At 49.7% G+C, this 25,936-nt stretch overlaps 1 protein-coding gene across 1 annotated transcript in view; it reads left to right on the plus strand.

The window, feature by feature from the left end:
* Nucleotides 1–25,433, plus strand: part of CHRNA2 (cholinergic receptor nicotinic alpha 2 subunit) — a 48,213-nt gene extending 22,780 nt beyond the window's left edge. Inside the window, exons 3-7 of the mRNA XM_053249623.1 lie at nucleotides 4,658–4,809; nucleotides 6,603–6,647; nucleotides 10,247–10,356; nucleotides 17,523–18,612; nucleotides 23,334–25,433. Of these exons, the coding sequence (XP_053105598.1) occupies nucleotides 4,658–4,809; nucleotides 6,603–6,647; nucleotides 10,247–10,356; nucleotides 17,523–18,612; nucleotides 23,334–23,459 (1,523 nt within the window). The 3' untranslated portion in view covers nucleotides 23,460–25,433. The remainder of the gene's footprint in view (nucleotides 1–4,657; nucleotides 4,810–6,602; nucleotides 6,648–10,246; nucleotides 10,357–17,522; nucleotides 18,613–23,333) is intronic.
* The last annotated feature ends 503 nt before the right edge of the window (nucleotides 25,434–25,936 follow it).

The following is a 25,936-nucleotide window of genomic DNA, read 5'->3' on the forward strand; positions in this document are numbered from 1 at the left end:
AAATGCAAATCAAATCAACAATGAAATGCAAATCAAATTGCAAATGAATGCAAAATGCAAATACAAAATGGAAATGGAATGCAAATTAATTCAAAATGCAAATGAATGCAGTGCAAATGAATGCAAATGAAATGCAAGAAATGCAAATCAGCAAAGAAATGCAAATGTAAATCACCAATGAAATCAACAAAGAAATCAACAGTGCAAATGTAAATCAACATAAATGCAAGAAAGCAAATCAACATAAATGCAAGAAAGCCAAACTGATTTTCATCACTGCCTTTTAAGAATGTAATCAAGAGTTGAAACTATTTCATACCCCGAATTATTCTTGCCATCTTGGTGGGCATATAACATTGTTATAGACTAGGGATGTGCTCAGAACTGTTCAGAGCTCCATTTTAGGAGTGCCGAACCAGTTCTGTCAAAAGGCGTTTGAGCCAGTTCGGAGAGCAGGGGGCTTTCTTTAAGGGGTGGGGGAGGTGCTGCCGGTTTTGGTTTTGGCAATGTATTTTTAAAATACAACATTTTATTTGTTTGTTTGTTTGTTTGTTTGTTTGTTGCATTTCTAGCCTGCCCTATGCCCAAAGGTCTCGGAGCAGGTTACAATAAAACCAATATAAAACATAATTAAAATACAACATCATAAAATCAAAAATACAGTAAAAAAAAACCCCAGTGCCTGAGAGGGGAAGAACCACTCCATCTCTAGTCAAAGGCCGGGGTAAAGAGGTGCGTCTTCACCATTCTCCTGAATGTACACAATGTCAGAGCTTAGCAGACCTCAGAGGGGAGAGCAAAATACCTGGGCAAATTTATTTTAGATCCAAAATACTCTTCTGAAAAGTATTTTAGATACAAAATACAAAAGTATGTATGTATGTATGCATTTATTTATTTGTTTGTTTGTTTATTACATTTCTATACCGCCCCATCCAAACATCTCTGGGCGATGCACAACAAAAATAAAACCCACAAATCAATCTTGAAAATACTTATTTTAAATACTTGTATTTTAGAGACTGCCCATCTCTGCCATCTAGCGGAGTCTCCCTTACCATGGCACGTGTTGTAAAGCTGAAACAAAAGGGCAACTTACCAGCATTTTAAGTGCCGTTTGTCTTAACTCAGAGCATCTTAAGTTGAGGTTTGCCAGTTGTATACCTTAATGATAAGCAACCTTACTACAGCATGTAAACCAGGCCAGAATTCTGATCCCTATTATTTCATTTCTTTTGCTGTGTAAACTTCTTTGGAGATCTTGGCTTGCTGAAAAGTCGTTTATAAATGTTCTTAATACCGTATTTTATGGACTATAAGATGCTACGGACTATAAGACGCACCTTAATTTTAAACCAGTTTTTCAGAGTTTTAACATATTAAACTGTTATCAATAGTTTACAAAGCCAAACTAAAAAAAAAAACATTTGCCATTATTTATAAAACCAAACAGACCCTTAAAATCCCAGAAAACTTTCATCTGAACTTTCCTTCTCCTCCTCCCCTCCCACTTCTTCTTCGTCGTCGTCATCGTCGTCGTCCTCCTCTTCACTTCTCTGAACTTTCCTTCTCCTCTCGCTTCCATCTTCCCTCCAAGCCCTCCCACCGCGCCCCGCTCTGTCCTTTCCTTCCTTCTGCCATGGAGCAGAGCAGAGTTCCTTGTTTGCAGGGCCTTAGGCCCAGAATGGAGAAAGCGAGGGCGCAAACAGCGAAAGCGGACCACTCCGCTGCGAGCATGGCCGCCACCAAGCATGCCTCAGCCACGCCCAAGACCACCGTGTCTCCCCTGGGCAAAGGGCCATCCACTGCGGGAGCGGGCGACTCGAAGAAGGGCTGCTGCAGCGCGTGCAGGCACGCACAGCGACGGCCGCCATTTTGACTCGGCCTTTGAGGCCACTGCGGACCAGGCAAGGGCCCAGCAGCAGTGCAAGAGGGCCCAGGTGCTGGAAGATTTTGCGGTGGCACGATCCTCGGAGGCCACCAGCTCATCGGGGGAGGAGGAGGAGTCCACGGCCCAAGTGGCGGAGGGTTAGCTGGAGTGGCAGTCCCCAGGTGGCACAGGGTTAATAGAGGGTTGCCCCCAACCCCCTCCTTTAGCATCAGTACAGGCTTTGCCGGGGGATAGCCCCCCCCGAACCTGTTGGGCAGGCTTACGAGTATAAGACGCAGTTACGAGTATAAGATGCACCTGAATTTTGGCGGATATTTTTCGAGGAAAAAAGTGCGTCTTATAGTCCATAAAATACGGTAATAATGTTGCAGATGGAATAATATTGCATGCGCACACGCGTCGGTCAGTTGCGTCACAATGCTGACCGGGCTGCAGCCTCACGTGCCTGTTTTTTTGCGAGAGTGCTGGCAAGGGGAAAGCGGGGGGGGGGGGCTGGGGGCTGGCAGGTAGACAGCGCCTCCCCTGCTCCTTTACCCCCCACCCCCATCCTCCCCAGAATGCCCGGAACCAATTCCATGCACATCCCTAGCATAGACTGATGATTTCGCAAAATGTTCCGTATTGGCAAGCTGGTTGTGGCCAAGGATGTGATCTCTGTCAGCCTGGAGTACCTGGTTCAAATCTCGCAAGCTGGTAGGGGAATCATAAACAAGCCATCCTTTCTTGGAGTCCTCATCCGACCACCTTATCACTACACCACATTGGCTTATGGGGCAGTTAGACTCTTTATTTTCTTATTTGGAGGAGGTTATACAATAAATCCTTTTGATTTGTATACACACGAGAAGCTTTCTTTAGCTTTCAGGTTTAGGGGAATCCTTCTTAGTCACTCCTGTAAAACAACGCACCCCCCTTGCTCCCAGTGCTTCAAGAATAGCATATAGAGAGGAAAGGGGGGAGCGGATTGATTGGGGGGAAAGAATTGTTCTCCTCCCTATATGGTTTGACCATATGATGGATGCTTTCACCTTAAATACAGCTTGCTGTTCATTTGACTATGCCACATCTATAGTATTCCAGCCTTTGTCACGACTAACTTTCAGTTATTTCAGTGGGTCTGCTCTACACAGGATTAACATTGGATGCATCCTTTGTGTTTTGATTTCTATTGACATACTTTGTGTATGCCCCCCCCCCCAAAGCCTGCAGATGCCCATGGAAGGTGGTGAGAATGGAGAAATATAGCAAACAGCAAAAAGAAATAGGGTATTATGTTGTTTTGGAATTATTGATCTGATTGAGTCTTTAAAAAGCTGGAAATACTCCAATTTTTGCAGGACAAATCCAAGCACATTAGTATGCTGGATTCCCGTTGTCAGACGGCTATTTTTAAAAAATATAATACAAGTCTAACATCAAGTGGTCCCATAGAACAGTTATTTTCTTTTGCTGGAATGATTCACAGCCCAGAAGGCACAACTTGAGCAATTTAATCTCTGAAAAACTTGCATTGCTTAAAGGGACTGGAAACAAGTTCGGATAAATAACAAACATCTCAAATTTGTTTCCTTTTTTCAAGCATTGTATCTTGTATTTAAGATTTGTTTTAAAATACTGCTTTATATTTTTATTGGTTGTTTGCCAAGTATTTTGTTGACAATGGGTCTCCATTAAAAGGTTTCAATATAGCATACGAAAATGCTTAAATATTCTTCAATACAATATTCTTCAATACAATTTTATATACAGTTACTTGCTGTTTCATGATACAGCCAACAATAAATTCAACTGTAAAGGAAAACATTTTAGAAAACAATTCTGAGAAGTGCCTTAAAGTCTCCAGCTGGTGTAGACATCTAGCACTGTAAGTCTGGGAAGAGCTCATAGTGCTGGGCAGGGTTTACAATCTTGGCTCCCCAGATATGGTTGCAATACAACTCCCATCATCCACAGCCATAATGGCCAAAGCCATTGAAAAGGTTGGAAACCCCTTGGGTTTGGGTACCTATCCTGAATGCAGAAGGTCCCAGCAGGCACGTAAGAAGCCGGCGGCAGCATGGGTGCAACACGCCGGTGGCAGCCCCTAGGCTCCCTAGCCACGCCCCCTGTGTCTGACATCCACCACAGGGAGAGTGGCCATATGTGGAAACAGGGCCACATGGCCCTGTTCGCAAGGCTCTTCAGCCAGCGCTGGGTTCCCAGCCTGGCTGGGAGCACCTTTCCCTGTCTTGAGATGCGTTCCCAGCCAGACGGGGCCATGTCTACACAACTGTGACTGACCCACATGGTCTCGTTTGTGAGAAGCGCGCTGGCTGAAGTACCTTGCGAATGGGGCTGTGCAGCCCTGTTACCACATATGGCCACGCCCCCTGTGTCAGATGCGGGGGGCAGATGGGGTGGCTCCGCAGGGAGTGGCGGCCAGGTTCTTTGGACCTGTCCGCACAGCTCTGGCTCCACCCCTGGGTCCCAGGTTCAGTCCCCAACATCTCTACTCCAAACATCTTAAGTAGCAGTGTGGGAACGTCCCTGACAGCTGCTGCCATCCAGAACAAGCACGATTCTCCTAGCTAGACTAAGGGTCTGCTACAGTTTAAATAGCTGGTGAGAGTTCAGCATTTGCACTTTGCCTTCAGTCTCGGATTTCAGCCTTTGATTATACTTAATTGTCCAATGCATGTGGCCCTGGGTGGCCCTTGATAGTGGCCATGCCATTGGCCTTCGCCTGTGCCTAGCTGGCCCGTGTCTGACTCTTTCCTGTCGCTTCAGCATCTGTCCAGGGCCGGACGCAGACCCAGGCAGAAGAGCGTCTCTTCAAGCACCTGTTCTCTGCCTACAACAAGTGGTCCAGGCCAGTCCGCAACACCTCTGATGTCGTCATCGTCCGGTTTGGCCTCTCCATTGCTCAGCTGATTGATGTGGTAGGTATGCGAAGCAGTGTATTCAAAGTAAACCTGATGGTTTGACTAAGCTAACCTTGGGTCCCCAGATTTTGTGGGACTTAGCTCTCGTTGCCTGAAGGCCATTATGGCTGGGAATGATGGGGGTTGTAGTCTCACAACATGTGGGGTGTGTGTGTGCTCACGTGCCTCTCCCTTTTACAGAAAAATTTCAGCAGTCTCAAAAAGCACTTGTCTCCAGCTGTTGTGGGGGGCATTTCAGAAGAAGCACTTCTGGTGCTTCTCATAGAACCACTACCCACCTGGGACCAGGATTCCTCAAGAACTGGCTTGGCCAAATGGATTTTCCTGGACCTTGAAACTGACCTCAGGGACATCCCTCTCTGTCCCATCTAGGCTTGCCAACCCTGAAGGATTGGCCTGGAATCTCCCAGAATTGGATGTCTCCATGTGATGCTTAAAACCACCCTTGGAGATGTTAATGGCATGATCTGGTGAAAAATATTGGTTGGGAGGGGATGCAATTTCTCTGAGAGAACAGTGTTCTCTCAGGTGTTGTTGACTACAACTCCCAGCATACCAGCTGCAATGGCTTTTGCTTGGGAATTGTGGGACTTGTAGTCAACAACATCTGGGAATCCCTCTCAGAGGGAACACTGGATGGGAAGCTCTAGGAATAGCATCAGTCAGTTAGTAACCTTCGTTCCATCTCCATTAGAAGTTCCTTGGACAGCTGAAAGGGACAGTATGGTTGCTCACACAAACAACTTCCCCCGGCCTGGGGAGGGCTGAAAAAAAAAACTTCCGTTTGTTGGTTCCAGATTTCCTGTCAATCAATTTCATGGGATGACCCCTGGTTCTAGTGTCATGTGAGAGGGAGAAGGATTTCTCTCCATCCACTTTCTCCACACCATGCATGATTTTATAGACCTCTATCATGTCTCCCTGCAGTCGTCTTTTTTTCTAAACTAACAAGCCCCAGGTGTTGTAACCTTGCCTCATAAGGAAGGTGCTCTAGGCCCTGATCATCTTGGTTGCCCTCTTCTGCACCTTTCCCAGGTCTACAATGTCCTTTTTTAGATGTGGTGAACAGAATTGTATGCAGTACTCCAGGTGTGGCCGCACCCTAGTTTTGTATAAACGCATGATAATATGAGCCATTTTATTTTCAGTCTCCTTCCTAATGATCCCTAGCATGGAATTGGCCTTCTTCACAGAGGCCTCACATTGAGTCTATCCCTATCACTCCCCCGCCACAAGAGGGCTGTATGCAAGCTGACACACACCTGCATGCAAGCTCACACACAACAACAACAACAACTATTTAATGCAGGGGTTTTCGAACATGGGTCCCCAGATGGGCCACCTACAACTCCCATCATCCCCAGCGGCAGTAGCCTTATGCCCAGGGATGATGGGAGTTGTAGTCTATCAGCATCTGGGGACTCAAATTCAAGAACCCGTGGTTTAATTTAATGTGTATGTTGACCCTTAGATGAGTGTTGCATGTTTAAACTTCTGCTGTTTTGAGATTCTACTAGTCTGATGATGCTCCTTTATTATTTTAATGGTTGTTTTTCCTGTATGTTAATTGTGTTCATGGATTATTGCTCTTAATTTTTTTTTTTTTTTTGCTTCAGGCAGAATTATTTCCAGAAAAGCAGGCTGTAAACTGAATGCAGCATCACACTCTGTTCCCCCCTCTTTCCGGGGTGGGTTGCCTTGATGGGAATTGATGGTTTTTGTTTATTTCCGTGTCAGTAAACCCTTTCCATTCCTCCTCCTCCTCTTTCCAACACCCTCTGCTGACCAAGGATGAGAAGAACCAAATGATGACCACGAATGTTTGGCTGAAGCAGGTGAGGGGGAAGGATTCACTCTAGCAGAGGAGGCTCCTCATCTGGGGCAGAGAGGGCGTTGCCAGCTCCCCATTTTCTCACCAAACATACCATCCCTTCGTCTCTGTCTATCTCTCTTTGTGTCTCTCTTGCTTGAATGTGACTCTTGCATTTCCACTGCTTGCCAGTAGATGGCCCTGGCTGTTGGTCTTTTTCTAACTTCCTTTGTAAAGCCATTTCCTCCCTCTTAGGGTGTTCAGTGGGATCCGTTGCCCCCAAATGAAGTAATTACCATACTTAGTCACTACCCAAATTGCATATTAGTGCCTCAGCACCAATCAGGATGTGCTTTTCTTTTCTCCGCCCACCACAAGGGTGGGCAGGGGTTAGTCCAGCCCCTAACCAATCAGAAATCAGAATAGCATACAGGCACCTATTCTGACCAATAGCCAACAATCAAGGCCAGCCCAGTCATCTGATTTCCCAGGACCCTTCTAGGCAGGCTGAGCAGACTCTCTGGTGTGCAAAATGGGAGCTCTCAGTCTGCAAGCAAAGGGAGTTCAGAACTGGGAGGAGCCCTGGCTAGCTTTCTCCAGAGGGAAGCCAGCCCTTTTCTCCTCACTCAGCACCCTGATGAAGCCCTCAGGAGTCATTGGAGTCCTCCAGCATTTGCTGGGAGCTCTTTTTCTTTTTTCTTTTAAAAAATGCCACTGGCAAATCTTGGAAAAATTCAGAGATCTAGAGCATGAAGTGAGGGAGGTGAGGGAGAATGGTGGCCTGGCATTTCCTCTGGGTAGTTCTCTTACTCACAAGCAAGCAGCCACCCGCCTTCCCTCTTCTTCTGGGACTTGAAGCAAAGCCTCCTGCTAGCAACCTTCTCTTTCTCTTACTCTCTCTCCTCTCTCGAAGGTCAAAGAGAGGGAGGGGGGTGATGGCTTCCAGATAAAACCAGGCATTTTAACTGAAACTGGACAACTTCAAACTTCTCCTGTCTGAATTGTGTGTCTAAGGCAGAAATATTTCTTCTTATTTTTTAAGAATTCTGAGATTATTGCCTTCTCTTCATGGGTAACCAGGCCAGTCCCAAATCCAGGGGTGTATCTGGGGTGAGGCAGGCAGGGCATGTGCCCCAGGAGCCACTTGAAGGGGGGGCGGCGCCAATTTTTTAAAAAATTAAAAAAATTCCTCCCAAAAACAAAATGGCCACCGTGCATGGTCAAATGGCCTCCATGAGGCCCTAGGCAATCCCGGCCTCGCAGAGGCCATTTGACCATGCATGGTGGCCATTTTGTTTTCAGCGGCCATTTAAAAAAAAAAAATTAAAAATGGCCACCGTACGTGCTCAAATGATCCCTGCGAGGCCAGTGGGGGGAGGGAGAACCTTTGCAGACACACACACACCCCACGGCCTTTAGGAGGACCTCCGAAGGGACTACAGGTAAATTTCTTTTTATTTTAATTAATATAAGTCACTGTACACATATTCAGTTTGGCACTATGTACAGAGAATCAGGGCTTGTGAATACTGAGCTGAAGCTTATGAGCTAGGATTGTATTCATTTGCTCTTACTTTGCTTCTTGTGATAAGTGAGTTAAATGTGATGTCCTAATAATATGGCTATTAATGGTGAGTTTATCTTTGAATCAGTGTGAAATCCTTAGTACTAAGGCCCACTGGGAGTTTCTTGCTCTATTTCTCTCATTTTAATGGTCTTTCTGAAATAGTAGAATATACTCTAAGCAGTGACACAGTTTACTCTGCATATCCTTTAATTATTTTAGAGTATCTGGGAAAAGTCAAATTCTACACTTATTTTTAAAGCTTATGTAATAGTGATGCTACAATGCACAGTAGAGAATTAGACAGGCACTTCTGTTTAGTTTTCCAAGTACACCTCCACATAGTATTTGGGTATTTCATGAGCCCCAGAATACTGAAATTTGTAGTTTTCCAGCGTTTTTTGTTCTGGCTATGTCCGCTGCTAAATAGTTTTTGAAATATTAAAAGAGTAACGAGCTCGACCTGTATTTTTCAGCTGATATTATGGTAAAGTTATCTGAAAGATGGGTGTCGGATGTTTGGACAGGGGGCGTAATTTCAGTGCTTGCCCTAGGCGCTATTGTCCCTAGATGTGCCTCTGCCCAAATCGTCAAGGAGCTTCACCACTCTAGAGTCCTTGTGCCATTTTCTGTTTGCTGTTGGTTGGCTCTTCTATGTCCTGCTCCCTTTGTGGGTGATGGTAAGGTAAAGTGTGCCACCAAATCAATTTTGACTCCTGACGCCCACAGAGCCCTATGGCTTTCTTTGGTAGAATACAGGAGGGGTTGACCGTTGCCTCCTCCCACACAGTATGAGATGATGCCTTTCAGCATCTTCCTATATCGCTGCTGCCCGATATAGGTGTTTCCCATAGTCTGGGAAACAAACCAGCGGGGATTCAAACCAGCAACCTTCTGCTTGTTTGTCAAGCATTTCCCCACTGCTCCACTTAAGGTAGTAGTATTGAAAGGAGAGGTCCTCAGCATAAGTCCTTTGGACAGGTTTGTGATTTATATGGCTTAATTTTCAAATCTGAAAAAAACTGCAGCCAATTCTATACAGTTTATTCCAAGTAGAGCCTTAATGAACTCATTGGGGCTTACTCCCTGGGTGCATAGGATTGGAGCCCAAGGACATGTCCCAGAAATGTTTATATTGGCTCTCTTCCCTCCTCCCCCCTCTGCCCCCGTCTCCACACCCCCAGCAGCAGCCACCGCAGCCACTGCACTCTAGCAAGGCCTGGGGGTGGGAAGATCCCCCAGGAGGCCAGATGGCCAATTGCAATAGAGGTACAAGGCTCCTCTGCCTTTCACCGTGCCTCTGGATGTGCCTCCAAGAAGGAAAGGGCATTGCTTATCTTGGAAGGCAGCCTCCGTTGATGGGAAAGAAGCAAGCAGGTGACTATGAGTAAAGCACAGCCCCGCTCCCCTCGCCCCAATTTACTGGCTCAAGCAGCTATAGGTGATGGGCTGAGTGGTGTGCTCCAGAATCCTGGTGTTGCAAAACAGTCTGGGATTAGGCTCTGCTTCCGTGAGACCCATAAAAGTGTGGCTGCTGGTTGTATCCAGCACCCCCTGGATCCAACCCGGGATTTCTCCAAGTCCAGGGCTGAAGCTGGTTGATGGCTCCCAGTTCCTTATGCCACACAGAGTCACATTCAGAACTTGAGGTGCAGTTTGCATGCCTGTGCACCCCAACATTTAGGACAGACCCAGTCGACCAGGAGACTGCAGCCTTCTAGATCCTCCACCCTGGGCTCCAGCACAAAGTCCTGCTTTTGGGTAGTCCAACAGGTGATGGCATTCTTAGGAGGAAGGGAGTTGGGGTTTTGTACCCTGAAAACTGCCTCGAGTCTCCCCAGATGATACACTCCTGCTGCTGGGAAGCGGTCCCCTACCGTGGGTGTCGGCTGAAAGTAGGTCAGGAGGGACCCGTCGGTCTCAGAGTGATTTGGAGCTGATCAGCACGGAACCCACCTGTGTGCCCTGCTCTTCCATTGGCAGGGTGCTGTGCAGTAGGTCAGGTAATGGATATATACGTAAGGAAACGAGTCAGCTAAGGGTCCTTTTCTTGCCCTCAGGAGTGGAATGACTACAAACTGCAGTGGAACCCGGTGGATTTTGACAACGTCACTTCAATCCGGGTGCCCTCCGAGATGATCTGGATCCCGGACATTGTGCTGTATAACAAGTAGGTGGTTAAGCTGGTGTGAACATGTGAAGGGGAAGGGACTTGGGCTTTTCTTCTTACACTCTTTAAAACACAGGCCAGGAGGGGTGAATGCGCAGCAGTCCATCGGAGACAGGCCTCACCATCATCATTTGTCCAGCACCATTTTCAGTGTGAGACTGCTACCGGGAGCAGCTGTGTGGTTATTCTCTCTCTGTCACACACACACTCCTGCCAAGGGAATAACCACAAATAGCCCCAGGAGATCTGGGATCCGTGTGTGTGTGTGTGTGTGTGTGTGTGTGTGTGTGTGTGTGACCTTTCCCAAGAGACTGGGACTTTGGTGCTTCACAGCTGGAAAATGAGAGGCTGCATTTGAACTGGGGGTTTCTGACCATATGGACTGGAAGTGTTTTAGATGGAGTTTGCTAAGTGTACAGGGCTTTCTTGGAAGCAGACTTGAGCGTCCGCCCTTCTGGTGTACATTTTGTGCAGATTTTAGTTATGTGGGTGACGCCTACATAGTACTCAGAGGGCTACCCTGAACTGAGTCAGACCACTGGTCCATCCAGGTCAGTATTGTTTACTCTGACTGGCTGCAGCTAGCCTGGGATCTGTCCCAGCCCTATCTGGATTGGCTGCCAGGGATTGAAGCTGGGACCTTCTGCATGAAATGCAGATGCTCTGCCACTGAACTATCTTAGCTCTTAGCCCTTCACCCTAGCAATGGGGAGAAAGGATTCCTGCTGGCTTTATCAACGGTCATGGGAAGATGCTTGCTTCATGTGGCCCGTTGGTCCATCTTGGTCCATCTTGCCTCTTCTGACTGGTTGTGTCCATTCAGTTTCATACTGGGGTCTTTCCCAGCCTGACCTGGAAGCGCTGCCAGGAATTGAACCTCGGAACTCCTGGATGCAAAGCAGGGGCTGTGCCACTGAGCTACAGTCCTTCCCCACACCTGGGAGTCCTGAGAAGCAAATGTTGAGAAGCAGGATATGAGATTCGGAGGGCAAGTCATTGCCTCCGTGCCCTGCTTGGCAGCTTGCTGGAAGCATCTGGCCAGCAGCTGTTGGGGACCCCATTGCCTGACCCAGCAGGCCTGTTCTGGTGGCCTTGTGGTCTCGTTTGCCACGTAAATGTCACCAAAGTGGCCTTGAGCAATGGCTGTGGCTTTTTCTGTTAAAATGCTGGGTTCTGTGTTGGGTTTATTATTGAAAGTAGGGTGTGGCTTCAGAGAGGAGAGCTGGGGGAAATGCATGAAGCTTGGAAGGATGTCACGGGCAATGTCCAATAGGTGGCCATGCCTCTTATGCAATCACATTCAGCACAGCAATCACAGTAGTCGTCAATGATGTGCGTCCCAGTTTATGGGACAAAGGGCAATATTTCAGGTGCAATGTGGTGAACCGGGAGGAGGTTTCTGCCCCTTGACCTCCCCCGGGTTAATTTAAAAATCCTCCGGTGGAGCTGTTACCAGTCTCCTGTGAGATAAAACTAACACTAGAACCTTCCCTGTTCCATCTAGAACCAGGGTGACAGGGGTGTAGGGTCCGTCGGACAAGGGGGGACAATAATTTGCCAGTTGCCAGATTGGCTTTTTTAAAGCCAAAGTTTGGGTTATGGCCCATTTGACCCATGAGTATACCCCTTAGGTTCTGGCAAGACTTGGGGGCCCCCAAGGCCCCTCAGCCAGTCCCCCTTGTTTTGTTCACCCTCTCTCCTGCTTGCCCGGCACACTCAGCAGCCTGCAAGCTGCTACAGCTCCTTCCCTCGCCGCCTCTCAGCTGATCGGTGGGTGGGCAGGGATTCCAAAGAGACCTCCGTGTTGACCTCCTTGAAGTCTGAAGCTGTCCAGGCAGCCAGCCAGGAAGGGAAGGGAAGGGAAGGGAAGGGAAGGGAAGGGAAGGGAAGGAAGGAAGGAAGGAAGGAAGGAGAGTGTCCTGTGCTGGCTGCTTCCCTCCCCCCCGCCCCCAGCTCTCTGCAGACCTTCTGCCCAGGCCAGCCAGCCTAGCCTTCGCCAGTAATGGAGGTAGAATGTGAATTCCTTTTTGTGGTTACCCCCCCCACACACACACACTCCCCCAGGATATTTAGGGATCAGCTTGCCATAGGGCTTTGATGTGGCGGTGCGGGGGCAGATTGAGAAGTCTCTGAATATTTAATTTGAAACAGTTTGGAGAATTTGCTGGTATTAAATATTTTTTAATTTTTTAAAAAACAATCAAAAAAGCCCTGTAAGTGGCTTGTTTCATGGCAGAAAATTACAAAAACTTCTGGAACAAACAATATTATATTATATTATATTATATTATATTATATTATATTATATTATATTATATTATATTATATTATATTATATTAATTCATTCATTTATAAATGCACTATGTTCAAGTTGTTTTGCAACCCAGAAAGTCTGAGTGAGAACTGTGAAGCATGTGTTGTGCTTTAATTTTTTTCTTTAGAAATGCACTATATGGCCAAGTTGGTTGGACATGTCCAAAAACCTCACTCACACTTTTTACACTGTATGTCATCAGTCAGTATGATTCTGTAATTATATGAAATGTTAAGGAGGCCCGGCACATGCTGATTTGCCCCCCACCCCACTGGGGACCGCCCTGCTTCTGAGCACCTGCGGAGAGTAGTTTTTATCTCAGTACAGTGAGAGACCACAACCAGCCCTCCTTCCACATTGGGGATCAAGGAGAATGACTTTGAGGATGGAGGGTATAACTTCGGGAGCTCCTTGAGCCCCGACACGTCTCTTCTGTCTTGAAATTTTACCAAGAAGAGGCGGATTCCTCATTCTCCCCCTCATCCTTTCTCCTGAGGAATGGTGCTAATTCTTGTTCTTTTCTCTATTTCTCCCCACATACCTTCCTTGCTTCAGTCCGTGGGACTTACTGGTCTGCTACAGGGAGCAAAATATGCTGGTAGCACAAATTAGTTTGGTTTGCTTTACATCCCTGAGCATGTGCAATCCTATATGCACTTACCTACCAGGGAAGGATCTCAGACACTTGAATGCAATGGAGTTTATTTTTAAGTAGATGTGCTTTCCTTGCTAGTAAGTCCTTTAGGTGTCAGTGAAATGTACTTCCAGCTAAATGTGGTTAGATTTGCTACTTGAAGCTGCAATTCTCCACACACTAACCTGGGACTTTTACACACAGCAGGCTTTATTGCTAGTTTACTGGGGGGCTTTATTGCAAAACCGAAGTTGTCCCCCCAAACCCATGCAAATAGTGGATTTTTTTTTACCCCAGATATAAATCAGGCTACACTCTAACAAGCAGTGAAAAACCCGAATTGTGTGTGAACTGCTCCCCAATAACTTGCATGGACTTCGGGGTATGTGGCCGATATGTGAACACAGCACCTCCATTCCAAAGGAGATGTTTGTTAAAGGACTTTAAAAGCCCCGTGTGAAAAACTTCCTGGAAGTAAACTTTACTGAATTTGTTAGGAATTCTGAGGAAACATACATAGGCTCGCACTGCATGGTTGAAAGTCTCCTTTGCTAATCTGCAGAGAGGAGCCCATTTTAAAATCTTGTCCCCAGGCCCACTCCAACTTTTCTACGCCCCGGCAGGATGAACTCAAAATATGGCCAAAAGGCCTTAAAACTAGGGATGTGCGGACCGGTCCGGCGGTTCGGTCCGGGGGTTCGGGGTCAAACCGAACCAACCCCCCGGTCCCGTCGGACCGGAACCGGACCTACGTGAATTTTTTGTTTTTTATTTAATTTTTTAAGTTAATAAATTACCTTTAGCCCTTTCGGGGGGCTTGCTGAGGCCGAGGGGGGGGTCTGCGCGGGTTCCCTCTCCCCCCACTGGCCTTCATCACCACCGTGGCCAGGTAAGTAAATCCTTTTCGGCCCTCCCGGGCCACCGTAAGAGTGAACAGCTGCCATTTTGGCGGCCGCTGTGCATGTGCAAATGCCTCTGCGGGGGGGGGTTGATGGGGGGGCCGGACTGAACTGGCCCAGTTCCTTTCGAGGCCGGTCCGGCCTCGAACCAAACCGGACCAGACGGTTCCGTGCACACCCCTACTTAAGACCCCTTGAAAGAGTGTGTAGCCAGAATAGGCACATGGGGAGACAGAACAGCACGTTTCCAGTTGGATCAAGTTTAAAACAATCAAAAGCTAGTTTATTTAAGTAGATATCAAAAGCAGGCCAGTTTACAGCCAAGCAAAGCAAAATGGTTCAAATGCACAAGCAAGATACCTTTCTTCCTTTCAGTGTTAGAGACAGGAGGCTTAGGTCTTAAGTTGCAGTTCAGAACACAAAAGAGAGAAATATTTTAAATAAAACAAAACAAAACCTTGCATCATGGGGCGGTCTGCATGCTCCCAGGAGCCATGCAGCCTGGTCTCAGTTTAAAAAGCTAAAACTAACTCAAAAGAAACATGTTGGGAACAGCAACCTCAAGAGTCCCACTGATGACTGACCCCACCTAACTCCTTCAAAAACGGGCTGTTTCCTTTATAGGGAAAGTTTGCAAATTTAGCGTCTGGCTTGGGAAAGAGGTAACCAGCTGGTAATTACGGCCTTCCTCTTGGAGGTAGGCAAAACGTCCTAGGTTCTGATCACAGTTATTTCAAAAGCTTGATGTTTCTCCCTGGTAGTAGCAGTAGGAACAAACAGTAGGAACAACCATAGGCATGATGGGCCGGTACTTAAGCATACTTGGAGTCACCGGAGGGCCCAGGCTAGTGAGAAACACTAGCGGTCAGTGTGTTGGAGGGGTCAGTCCTTGTGTGTTGATAGAGTTACACTGGCTGCCAATAGGTTTCCGGGCAAAATACAAAGTGCTAGTGTTATAAAGCCCTAAATGGCTTAGGCCCTGGGTATCTAAGAGAACATCTTCTTCATTATGAGCCGCTCATTGAGGTCGTCTGGAGAGATCTGTCTCCAGTTGCCGCCAGCTCTGCTGGTGGCCACACGGAGACGGACTTTCTTGGTTGCTGCCCCGAGACTGTGGAACGCGCTCCCTACTGAGATACGATCCTCCCCATCTCTGACAATTTTTAGAAAGCATCTGAAAACCCACCTCTTCACCCAAGCTTTTTCCGTTCTTTAAAATTTTAAGGTTTTAATTCGTGGATGATTTTTACATTGTTAAAGTGTTCTGTTTTTATATGTTTTTAACTTGTTTTATGCTATTGTTAACCGCCCAGAGACGAAAGCTTGGGGCCGTGTACAAATTTGATAGATAGATAGATAGATAGATAGATAGATAGATAGATAAATAAATTAAACAAGAAATCCACAAAGGAACCACAGGCCAGGCCAAAATGGCTTTTGGAATTGAGGGAAGTTCTGATAAGGAACTTGAATGAGTTTTTAGGCTGAACAAAGACCCATTCTGTCACATGCAGCCTTGAAGGAAATGCCCAGGTGATGTGCAAGAAATAAATATCTAATCCCAGGCATTCCTTGTGTGATGACTGCCTTTCATTTCCTGATAGTGTGCTACCATCAAGTGGTACTTGAAGGTAATGAAGCTCTACCACAGTTCCTTTTTCTTAGCCGCGTCTGTTGACCTGAACTTTGTGGAATGTTTTTAGGGAGAAGTGGATCCCCACCCCCCATTCTGTTTCTTTATTGCTTCAGAATTTAACTCTAATTTTTTTTCATCTGTGTGCGGAATGAGTTTTGTTCTGGGTGGCAGTATCAAGGCAGTGTGTTCACACCTGCATTCAGAGTGGGGGGCCTTCCTGATTCAACCGGAGCGGGATCTAAAATGAACTGAGTGGACATCGAAAAACTTGTGAGCACACGCACATGCACACACCTTAGAGGGAACAGTGCCTTGAGGAGCCTATGTTGTTTGCTGCACTTTTCAGTTAATCTGCGCCATAACCACTCTCTGTTTTGTTGTTATGCATTGCACTGCACGTGACTAAAATACTACAAAAATTCACTGTTGACCCCTGCTAACTGAGCAAAGAGGCACCTTTTAAACGTGCTGATTCTCTTTATTTAGCATGGGGAGAGTAACTGGCCCTCTCCACCCCCAGCACAGTGTTGCTGGTGTCAATCTTACGTTTCCTTTTAGATTGTGAGCCCTTTGGGGACAGGGATCAATTTATTATTTCTCTGTGTAAACCGCTTTGAAAACTTTTGTTGAAAAGCGGTATATAAATATTTGTTGGTGTTGATGTGACTATGTCTGATGACATGGCATCAGTATTATTTGTGTGCTGTGTTTTGCTGATATGCGCACACACACACCTGAGCATTGGTAAAACATGGGCCTTGGAGGTCTTCTTGCCCACAGTCCCTCTGGAAGAAATGGGCTAATCCTGTGGTGTCCTGCGTCTACTGCCACTGCGGCTGTGTGGTTCAGATTCCCACCCTGCTGGGAGCTGTCCAGTAGGTCAGGGAGCAAGCAGGGGAGCTGTCCAGCTAAGAAGCCACATGGTAGGAAGGAGCTGATCCGGGCAAGGGGGTTGCATCAGCAGCTAGTGGGCACCAACTGAGCAACCCTATCAGGATGCTCAGGAGCACATGTTGGTTTGGGCCTCTTGGGTAGAGCCCAGGAATGGGGGGCCTAATGCTACCAGAGGGGCACCGTGCTTTTGGCTTTGGCTTTCTGCTCAGATGGAGGAGCAGAGCTGGTGTTGTGGGAGCCAGCATGAATTGTCCCCTTTGCTAAGCAGGGTCCACCCTGATATGCATTTAAATGGGAGACTACACGTGTGAGCACTGTAAGATATTCCCCTGAGGGGATGGGGCCGCTTTGGAAAGAGCACCTGCACACTTGCATGCAGAAGGTTCCAAGTTCCCGCCCTGGCAGCATCTCCAGGTAGGGCTCCTGCAGCCTTCTCCTTCCTGCAGCCTTGGAGAAGCCACTGCCAGTCTGTGTAGACAATACTGAGCTAGATGGACCAATGGTCTGACTCAGTATAAGGCAGCTTCCTATGTTCCTGTTTGTTGCCATCTCTGCTCCTGGGGTTCTTGGGTGACTTTGGTGGGTCTGGTGCTGGGGGACATCAGTCAAGGTGCAATGGGCTCCCTGAATCCACCCCCCACAAGTGGGTACCCATCTGAGGTCCTCTCTGGTCATCTCTTGTTTGTTGTGGGGGCCGGACTTTATGGGGCTGAGAGCCTTACAGTGGTTTCTAAAGCGGAATGGTCCTTTCCCCCTTCATCTTTGCCTCTCCTTGCTCTTTCCTGCAGTGCTGACGGGGAGTTTGCCGTGACGCACATGACCAAGGCCCACCTCTTCTCCAACGGCAGCGTGAAGTGGGTGCCGCCGGCCATCTACAAGAGCTCCTGCAGCATTGACGTCACCTTCTTCCCCTTTGACCAGCAGAACTGCAAAATGAAGTTTGGCTCCTGGACCTACGACAAGGCCAAGATCGACCTGGAGAGCATGGACCGCCACGTGGACCTGAAGGACTACTGGGAGAGCGGGGAGTGGGCCATCATCAACGCCGTGGGCACGTACAACACCAAGAAGTACGACTGCTGCACCGAGATCTACCCCGACATCACGTACAGCTTCATCATCCGCCGCCTGCCGCTCTTCTACACCATCAACCTCATCATCCCCTGCCTCCTCATTTCCTGCCTGACCGTGCTGGTCTTCTACCTGCCCTCCGACTGCGGCGAGAAGATCACCCTTTGCATCTCCGTCCTCCTCTCCCTCACCGTCTTCCTCCTCCTCATCACCGAGATCATCCCGTCGACCTCCCTGGTCATCCCGCTGATTGGCGAGTATTTGCTCTTCACCATGATCTTTGTCACCCTCTCCATCGTCATCACCGTCTTTGTCCTCAACGTCCATCACCGGTCGCCGAGCACCCACAAGATGCCGCGGTGGGTCCGCACCGTCTTCCTAGACTTCATCCCCCGCTGGCTTTTCATGAAGCGCCCTCCAGTGTTAGCTCCGGGGCTCAAGGTGGCCAGTGAGGAGGTGATTGGGCAGTACGACTCACCCCCTGCCAATCTTAGTACATCACGGTGCTGGCTGGAGACGGACATTGACGACAAGTGGACCGAAGAAGAGGACAGCAGTGAGGAGAGGGTGCACGCGGGCTGGCTGCCCCTCCAAGGCGCCTGCCGCCATCACTGCCTCCAGTACCGCTACACTTGCGCCCGCCACCTGGGAAGGGGCTTTGTGGAGCTGGTGCAGCGGCCAGCCAGCAAGCCAGAGGACGTCGTGTCGTCTGAGCAGGGGCTGCAGCTCTCTCCAAGCATCCTGAAGGCCCTGGAAGGAGTGCACTACATTGCCGACCACCTGCGGGCTGAGGATGCAGACTTCTCGGTGAGTTGCTAGATTAGAACCCAGGGCCGACCAGTCAGAATGATAATGCAGACATTAAATTATATGCGTGTTCAAGTATGCCTCGTCTGCTGAGGTATGGCCAGTGCCTCAGCAGAGGAGCAGTGAGAGTTGTGGTTAGATCCTCCAAGTCCGTTCACCCACGTGAGCCATGAAGGAAAACAGGCAGAAATTAAACCCTCGTAGTTATGCAGAATCTTCTCAGGTGCAGTTGCACACACAGACAGCATGATTTTTATTAGAGACACTAGCATCCAATGGCGATGCTAGTGAACGGTGACCAAACTCCACAGGACACCATGTGGGAAATGGTGACTCTGGTTGTGGGTATCCATGGTTTTTTTAGACCCGTTTCTTGTTGGAACTGCATTCTAAAAACGTAAGAGCAGCCCTGCTGGATCAGGCCCAAGGAGGCCCATCCAGTCCAGCATCCCGTTTCCCACCGTGGCCCACCAGATGCCCCTGAGAAGCCACAGGCAAAAGGTGAGGGCATGCCCTCCCTCCTGCTGTTGCTCCCCTGCAACTGGGACTCAGAGGCATCCTGCCTTTGAGGCTGTTGCTCCCCTGCATCTAGTATTTGAAGGCATCCTGCTGCCCCTGAGGCTGGAGGTGGCCACCAAACAATTCTAATTTGGTAGCACTTAAGAACATAAGAACATAAGAACAGCCCTGCTGGGTCAGGCCCAAGGAGGCCCATCTAGTCCAGCATCCTGTTTCACACAGTGGCCCACAAGATGCCGCTGGAAGCCACAGGCAGGAGTTGAGGGCATGCCCTCTCTCCTGCTGTGGCTCCCCTGCAACTGGGACTCAGAGGCAGAGGCACTTGTTTACGTTCTTTGTGATTGGTTTAATCCTACTGCCCCTTTCTTAAGATAGACCATTGGTGTATTTAGCTCAGTATTGTCTTCACAGACCGGCAGCGGCTTCTCCAGGGTTGCAGGCAGGAATCTTTCTCAGCCCTGTCTTGGAGATGCAGCCAAGGAGGGAGCTTAGAACCTCCTGCTCTTCCCAGAGCGGCTCCATCCCCAGAGGGGAATGTCTTCCAGTACTCACACATCAAGTCTCCCATTCATATGCAACCAGGGTGGACCCTGCTTAGCTTGGGGGACAAGTCATGCTTGCTACTACAAGACCAGCTCTCCTCTCCTTTAAAAGTCCTCCTGATTGGGTATCATCCTCCCCCACCCATCTGTTGGCGACATCTGTCTCTTGGGACTCACTCAGGCCCTTCCTCTTCATGTTAGCCCCCAGGTTGGCTTGGAATTGAGACACAGGTCTCAGCCCAGCATGAACCACTGCAGGAAGCAACCAGCCACAATGTCGTCACTTGCCTGCCATGACCCTCGTGTAGCCCTCTTCATTTGTCCCCCAATTCTCCATAACTCCATCCCACAGTTGTTCTTCTGCAGTTGACGGCACAATTCCTCCTTCACACAGAATGCTTGGGCTGGAAGGAGCCTGGGAAGTCTTCTAGTCAGTGCAGGAAGATCTGTAGCAGGGATTCTCAACGTGTGGGTCCCCAGATGTAATTGGACTTCAACTCCCATAATTCCCAGCCAAAGGCCACTGGAGCTGGGGATTATGGGAGTTGAAGTCCAATTACATCTGGGGACCCACACGTTGAGAAACCCTGATCTGTAGGAAGACCTACAGGCTGCACCCCGGACAGAGGCCTGCCCAGCCCCTGCGGGGAAACCTCCAGACCAGGAGAGCCCACCACTGCGTGACACAGCAGATCCCCCCACCCTCCTAGAGCTCTTTCAGCCAGGAAATCCTTCCAGATGCCCGTCCAGATTCCTTGCCTCACTGTTTTTAGAGACTTTCAGACAAGTTGAGGCAAGGCTAAAGGCACAACCTAGCAGGAGGAACAGGACTTGGAGCAGGAGGAGGAGGAGAGGGAGAGAAAGAGCAGGGAGGGATGCTAGTGCAAAGAGGAGGGAGCTCCCACAGCAGGGGAGGGAGGGAGGGAGGGGGAGGGCCCGCCCGTCCCTTCTGTGCCTTGCTGGTGAGCTGCCCTGCCCTGCTTGCCCATGAGGCAGAGGCGAACTGAGGCAGAGCGGGGGCACAGGCCAGGCCAGGCTGCTCTGCAGGACCTTGGAGAGAAGACCAAGTGAACACCTCTGGGAGGTGGACGGAGCCCTTAAGCATCTCTGAGCCAGGCTTCTGTGCCCCCGGGCTCCACCTCTATGCCTGCAGAGGGGAAGCCTTAACTAGGCCGCTCCCTGGAGCCTCCCCCCCCCCCCGCAGGTTCCAGTCTGGTGTCGCGATCCAGGACGGGGGCTAGTACTGGTCCTGCCTCCGAGTCGGAGTTGCTACGGTGAGTGGGCCCCCCCCCCCGTGCTAGGCTGGGCCATGACGCGAGCTCCCCAGAGCCCCCTGGCTAGCTGATGGTGGTCCGATTGAGCAAGACAACTCCTGGGAAGGCGCAAGGCCGCCTATCCGTGCTGGGCTGAGCAGGGCCGAGGGAAGTGCAGAGAACTGGTTCTGCGCACTCCCGGGAGGGCGGGGTGTGTCTGTTCCTTTAAGGGGCAGGGAGGGTGCCTCTTGCCCTGCTGCTTCCCCCCTGCCGGTGCTCTCCCAAAAAGCGTGGGCGCAGGGCGGCAGCATTCCTCCTTGCAGCCCTGTTCAGCCTGCGCATGCGCGGCGGCCATTTGCGTGGCGATGCTGAACAGGGCTGCAAGGAGGAACGCTGCCGCCCTGCGCCCACGCTTCTGGGGAGAGCACCAGCGGGGGGCAAGTGGCGGGGCAGGGATGGGCAGGTAGGAGGCACCCGCCCTGTCCCTCAAAGAAACCCCCCCCAGCCTCCGAACTGGCTCAGATGCCGGCATTTGGAATTGGGTCGGCGCTCTGGAAAAGGAGCACTGAACCGGTTCCGTGCGTCTCCCTAGCAGGGGGTCTCTGTTGAGGGTCACGCAGCACCCCCGGCTGGCCTGGGACAGCTCCAAGGGCCAGAACGTCAGTCAGCACCGAGCAGGATCAGAGGAGCTGGGCGGGGCTGGGCGGCGGGACTGTTGCTCTGACAGCCTCTTGGAGCAGCCGGTGGACTTTTCAGGCTGCTGCCCAGGGAGGGGGCCTTGCCCCCACCTTGCGTCTAGGGAAGGGGCCTTGTCTGGAACATAGGAAGTGCCTTGCGCTGACCATTGGTGCATCTAGCTCAGCATTGTCTACCCCAGGGATTCTCAACGCTTGGTCCCCAGACGGTGTTGGAATTCAGCTCCCATAATCCCCAACCAAAGGCCACTGGGGCAGGGGATTATGGGAGTTGAAGTCCAGTTATATCTGGGGACCCAACGTTGAGAATCCCTGGCCGACACTGGGGCTTCTCAAACTTGGGTCCCCAGATGTTGTTGGACTACAACTCCCATCATCTCCTTGTCACAATGGCCAAAGGCAGCACTCTAAAGTTTCAGGCAGGATTGAACCTGGGACCTTCTGCATGCCAAGCAGATGCTCTACCACTGAGCCATGACCCATCTTGAAGCCCATTGTGGCTAGGGGTAATGGGCATTGTAGTCCGACATCTGGGGAACCCCCACAATAACGAGATACTAAAAATGGCGATTTGAAACAGGAACGTCTCATCAAAATGCAGCTGTAAAAAACGACTTCCAGGGAAGCCGCATATACCGAATATACAACACCAAATATAACCTAGGAAGTCGAACACCAAATGCCTATTTAAATAAAAGTTCCCAGAGCTTGCCTGAAAGCAGGAAGTGAGGGAGCCTGTTGAAATGCTTGTGTGCAACGTTGTTTTAATTGTGTTGATGCCTTAATTGTGTGTTTAGATTGTGAACCACTCAGAGATTGGCATATGGGGCAGTATAGAAATGTGCTAAATAAATAAATGTGAACATTTCAGCAGGAATGCTAGCAAAGTGGATGCCTCTGTTTGAATTCTTGCAAGGGGATTTGAGATGAGCACAAGCCTATTCCAGCCGGCTTTGAGCAAACCTCTGAACACCTCAGCCCTGCAAGCCCCTTTTTCCTCCAGTCCAAAAGCAAAGAACGTACCTTTGGGGTTGGAGGTGGGAACGGGTGCTCCTAGGACCCCGACACAAAGTCCTTCCTTAGGAGAAGGGGAAGGTTTTCCCTTGCAATGGTCAGTACTTGACTTTGGGGACAGGGGAAGGGGACACTTGGTTAGAGCCTTTGAGCCTTTTTGCGAACAGTTGACCTGTATGCTCACAAAAGACTCGGGCCTTTGCTTAGAACACATTCAGCATAGGAAGCTGCCATATACTGAGACAGACCGTTGGTCTATCTAGATCGGTATTGTCTTCACAGACTGGCAGCGGCTTCTCCAAGGTGGCAGGCAGGAATCTCTCTCAGCCCTATCTTGGAGATGCTGCCAGCAAGGGAGGGAACTTGGAACCTAGATGCTCTTTCCAGAGCAGCTCCATTCCCTAAGGGGAATATCTTAGAGTTCTCCCATTCAAGTGCAGCCAGGGAGGACCCTGCTTAGCTAAAGGGACAAGTCCTGTTTGCTACCACCAGACCAGCTCTCCTCTCCTTAGCTCTCTTCAAGAGCCTTGCCTCTGCATCCCTAATCTCCTCCAGGAGGGAGTTTCTTAGGTGCAGCTCCTTCCAGGAGGGAGTTCCATAGGTGCAGCACCAAAGGCCCTGTTGCTGTTACCCGCCCATCAGAGATCTAGTTAAAGTTAAGCCAGAGAGACCATTGACGATTTCCCATGTGTTTGCAGGTGAAGGAAGACTGGAAGTACGTTGCCATGGTGATTGACCGCATCTTCCTCTGGATGTTCATCATTGTCTGCTTGCTGGGGACAATTGGTCTTTTCCTCCCACCTTTCCTGGCAGGCATGATCTAGCCTCTGTGCAGCTGAGTCGGGTGTGTGTGTGTGTGTGCGCACACTCCTCAAAGGTAGCCTAGTTGAGGCCTGTTGAAACACCACCACATAAACTCTTCCTTGCTTACCTGGTGGATCCAGCAAAGCGATTGTCACTGAGATTCAAAATGGCCCCAGATCAGAAGTACCTGTTCCCCAGGGATCCTTGAGTTAGATCCTTTCTCAGTTAGCAGAACCCGTTTTTACAAACTAGCGAGAGGAAGAGGGACTGGAGACTCGATTTTTCTTTCTAGATTAACTTTGCTGCAGCAGCTGGTTGGGGCATTGGGTGGGAGGTGCAGCCTGGCAGAGGGCCTTGGCTTGCTGAGAATGTCCTTCTAAACGGCTGCTGGTGGCTGCATTGAGTCACTTCTAGCAAAATGGCTGTCATGATTGCTGGCTGAGCATGTGCGTCCATGGAGGGGGAGGATGCTGTGTACATTGCAAGGGCGCTTGGAGTGTACAGTCAGAGATATTGCTGGACCGGGCTTTTCATCTCCTCCCCCGCCCCCCACCAGTGTTTCCTCCCAGGGAGGATCAAGTTTGCTCTAATGTGCTGGGCAGAACTGGCCTCCAACTCATTCTCTGGTGAGCTGTGGCCATGAGAAAATTCGCCTTCCCTGGTGCCAGTTCTGGGTCTGGAGCCCACTTGCTGAGCTCTGGTGTGCACCTGGTGTCCACAGCTGATGCTGTGCGAGCCCCATACTTGGGTGGGTGGGGACGTGAAGCATGCCAGAGTAGGCCACTGGCTGTCCTGTGCCAGCTGCTCTGAGCTTTGCAAGGAAGGATGATGCTTGGATGGTGCTCCTCTCTTGAGAGCTGAAGCCCTCTTCTGATTTGGCCAGGTGGTGCCTGCTCTGTCTTAAGCCTTTATCGGCATCTCTAGGGGCTAGAATACACTCTGAAATGTCGTAAAACCAATGGAGATTCTCATAATGCCAAATTCAGTCCAGGTGCTGAAATCTGAAAATATTTGTGCGCACGTGGAACGCATGCAGCTCTTAGTTATGGGAAACGAAAAAGATTCTAAAAGTCAGAGATACATTTCAAAGAGAGAGAAAGATTCCACGTCGAAGGGTGGGGGGAAATATTAAGATTTCCATCAATATGTTGGGGATGGGGGTGGGGGGAGGAAAGGAGGGGAAGCCCCTTCACTCTGGCGGGTTGTGTCGCTGGTCTCACTCCCGGCCCCCAAGCAGACACCGTTCCTCAGCCTGTGGGCCTTTCTGGCTCATCAGCAATCCCATAACCAGGGTGTTCACCGCCTGGGGAATGTAGACTGGGGAACAAGATTGCAGCTGAACGTGTGTCCATCATCTGAAATGACTCTGAGGTCGCTGAGCACAGAATTGGTTTGCAAACAGTGTACGCGTTCACCGCAATGCAACATGGGAGACGGAATACATTTCTAAAGCAGATGTGTAGGCTGTTGTTTCCGTAAAGCTGTAGAGGATCAATCTTTGTTCTTCCCACTAGCCTCCTCCTCCTGCCACCAGGGAACTGGCCATGGCAAAGCCCTCGTCTCGTGGTCACCCACTCAGCATCCTGATAAGAATGTAGGAAGCGGCCTCCTACTGAGTCAGACCATTGGTCCCTCCATCCCATAATAGCCTGCCCTGATGGGCTGAGAGCTCTCGGGGGCTCTCGGCCCACCCCCTGCTCCCGTGAGATGGAAGTGCTAGGGATGGAGCCTGGGAGCTTCTGCGTGCCAAGCAGGGGCTGTACCACTGAGGTCTAGCCCCCTTGTGCAAGCCCTTCTTCTGCTCCCAGTGACCACTTGGGGAGGGTGAAGCTTTTAGTGATGGGGGGAGTCCAAACATAGACCATCTCCCTGCTCCAGCCAAGCCCACTGGCAGTCCACACAGCTAGGCTGCAGAGGATGGAGATGACTCAAGGGTTGCCTTCACACCCGGCCCCCAACTCTAGAGCACGGATGAGCATATGTGTCTTTGCCTCACACTGATCCAGCACCTTGGTCCATCTCACTCCGCACTGGCCAGTCTGACCAGCAGCAACTTTCCAAGGCCTCACTTTTCCTAGTCCTGATACCTAAGATCAGCTGAGCTGGAAATGCCAGGCATTGGAACTGGACCTTCTGCAAAATGGAGCATGGGTTACTTACTGTGAAGGCTCCGTCTTGCTGCTGAGACCGAGGGCATCTCACGTGTGGGTTATGATGCCCATGTGACCCTAAAGGCAGGACTTTGTAAATGAGTTAGGCCTTTAAGGCTGGGGCCAGCATGACTCCCCCAGTTCTTTTCGTTCAAGAGGTGATATGCCCCTTCAGGAAGACAAAAAACTACCTCTCCTGGAGGTTTTTCACACATGCTGTATGCCTCAGGGTATCTGAAGAGCAATTCGAGCATTTTAATTTGAGGGATTAGATGGACCATTTGCATAGCCATCAACACCTCCATCAACACCTTGGAGCTTTCTTCAAAAGCTGGTAGAAATAGAGG

This window comes from Hemicordylus capensis, chromosome 1, assembly GCF_027244095.1.
Source record: "Hemicordylus capensis ecotype Gifberg chromosome 1, rHemCap1.1.pri, whole genome shotgun sequence".
NCBI lineage: Eukaryota > Metazoa > Chordata > Lepidosauria > Squamata > Cordylidae > Hemicordylus > Hemicordylus capensis.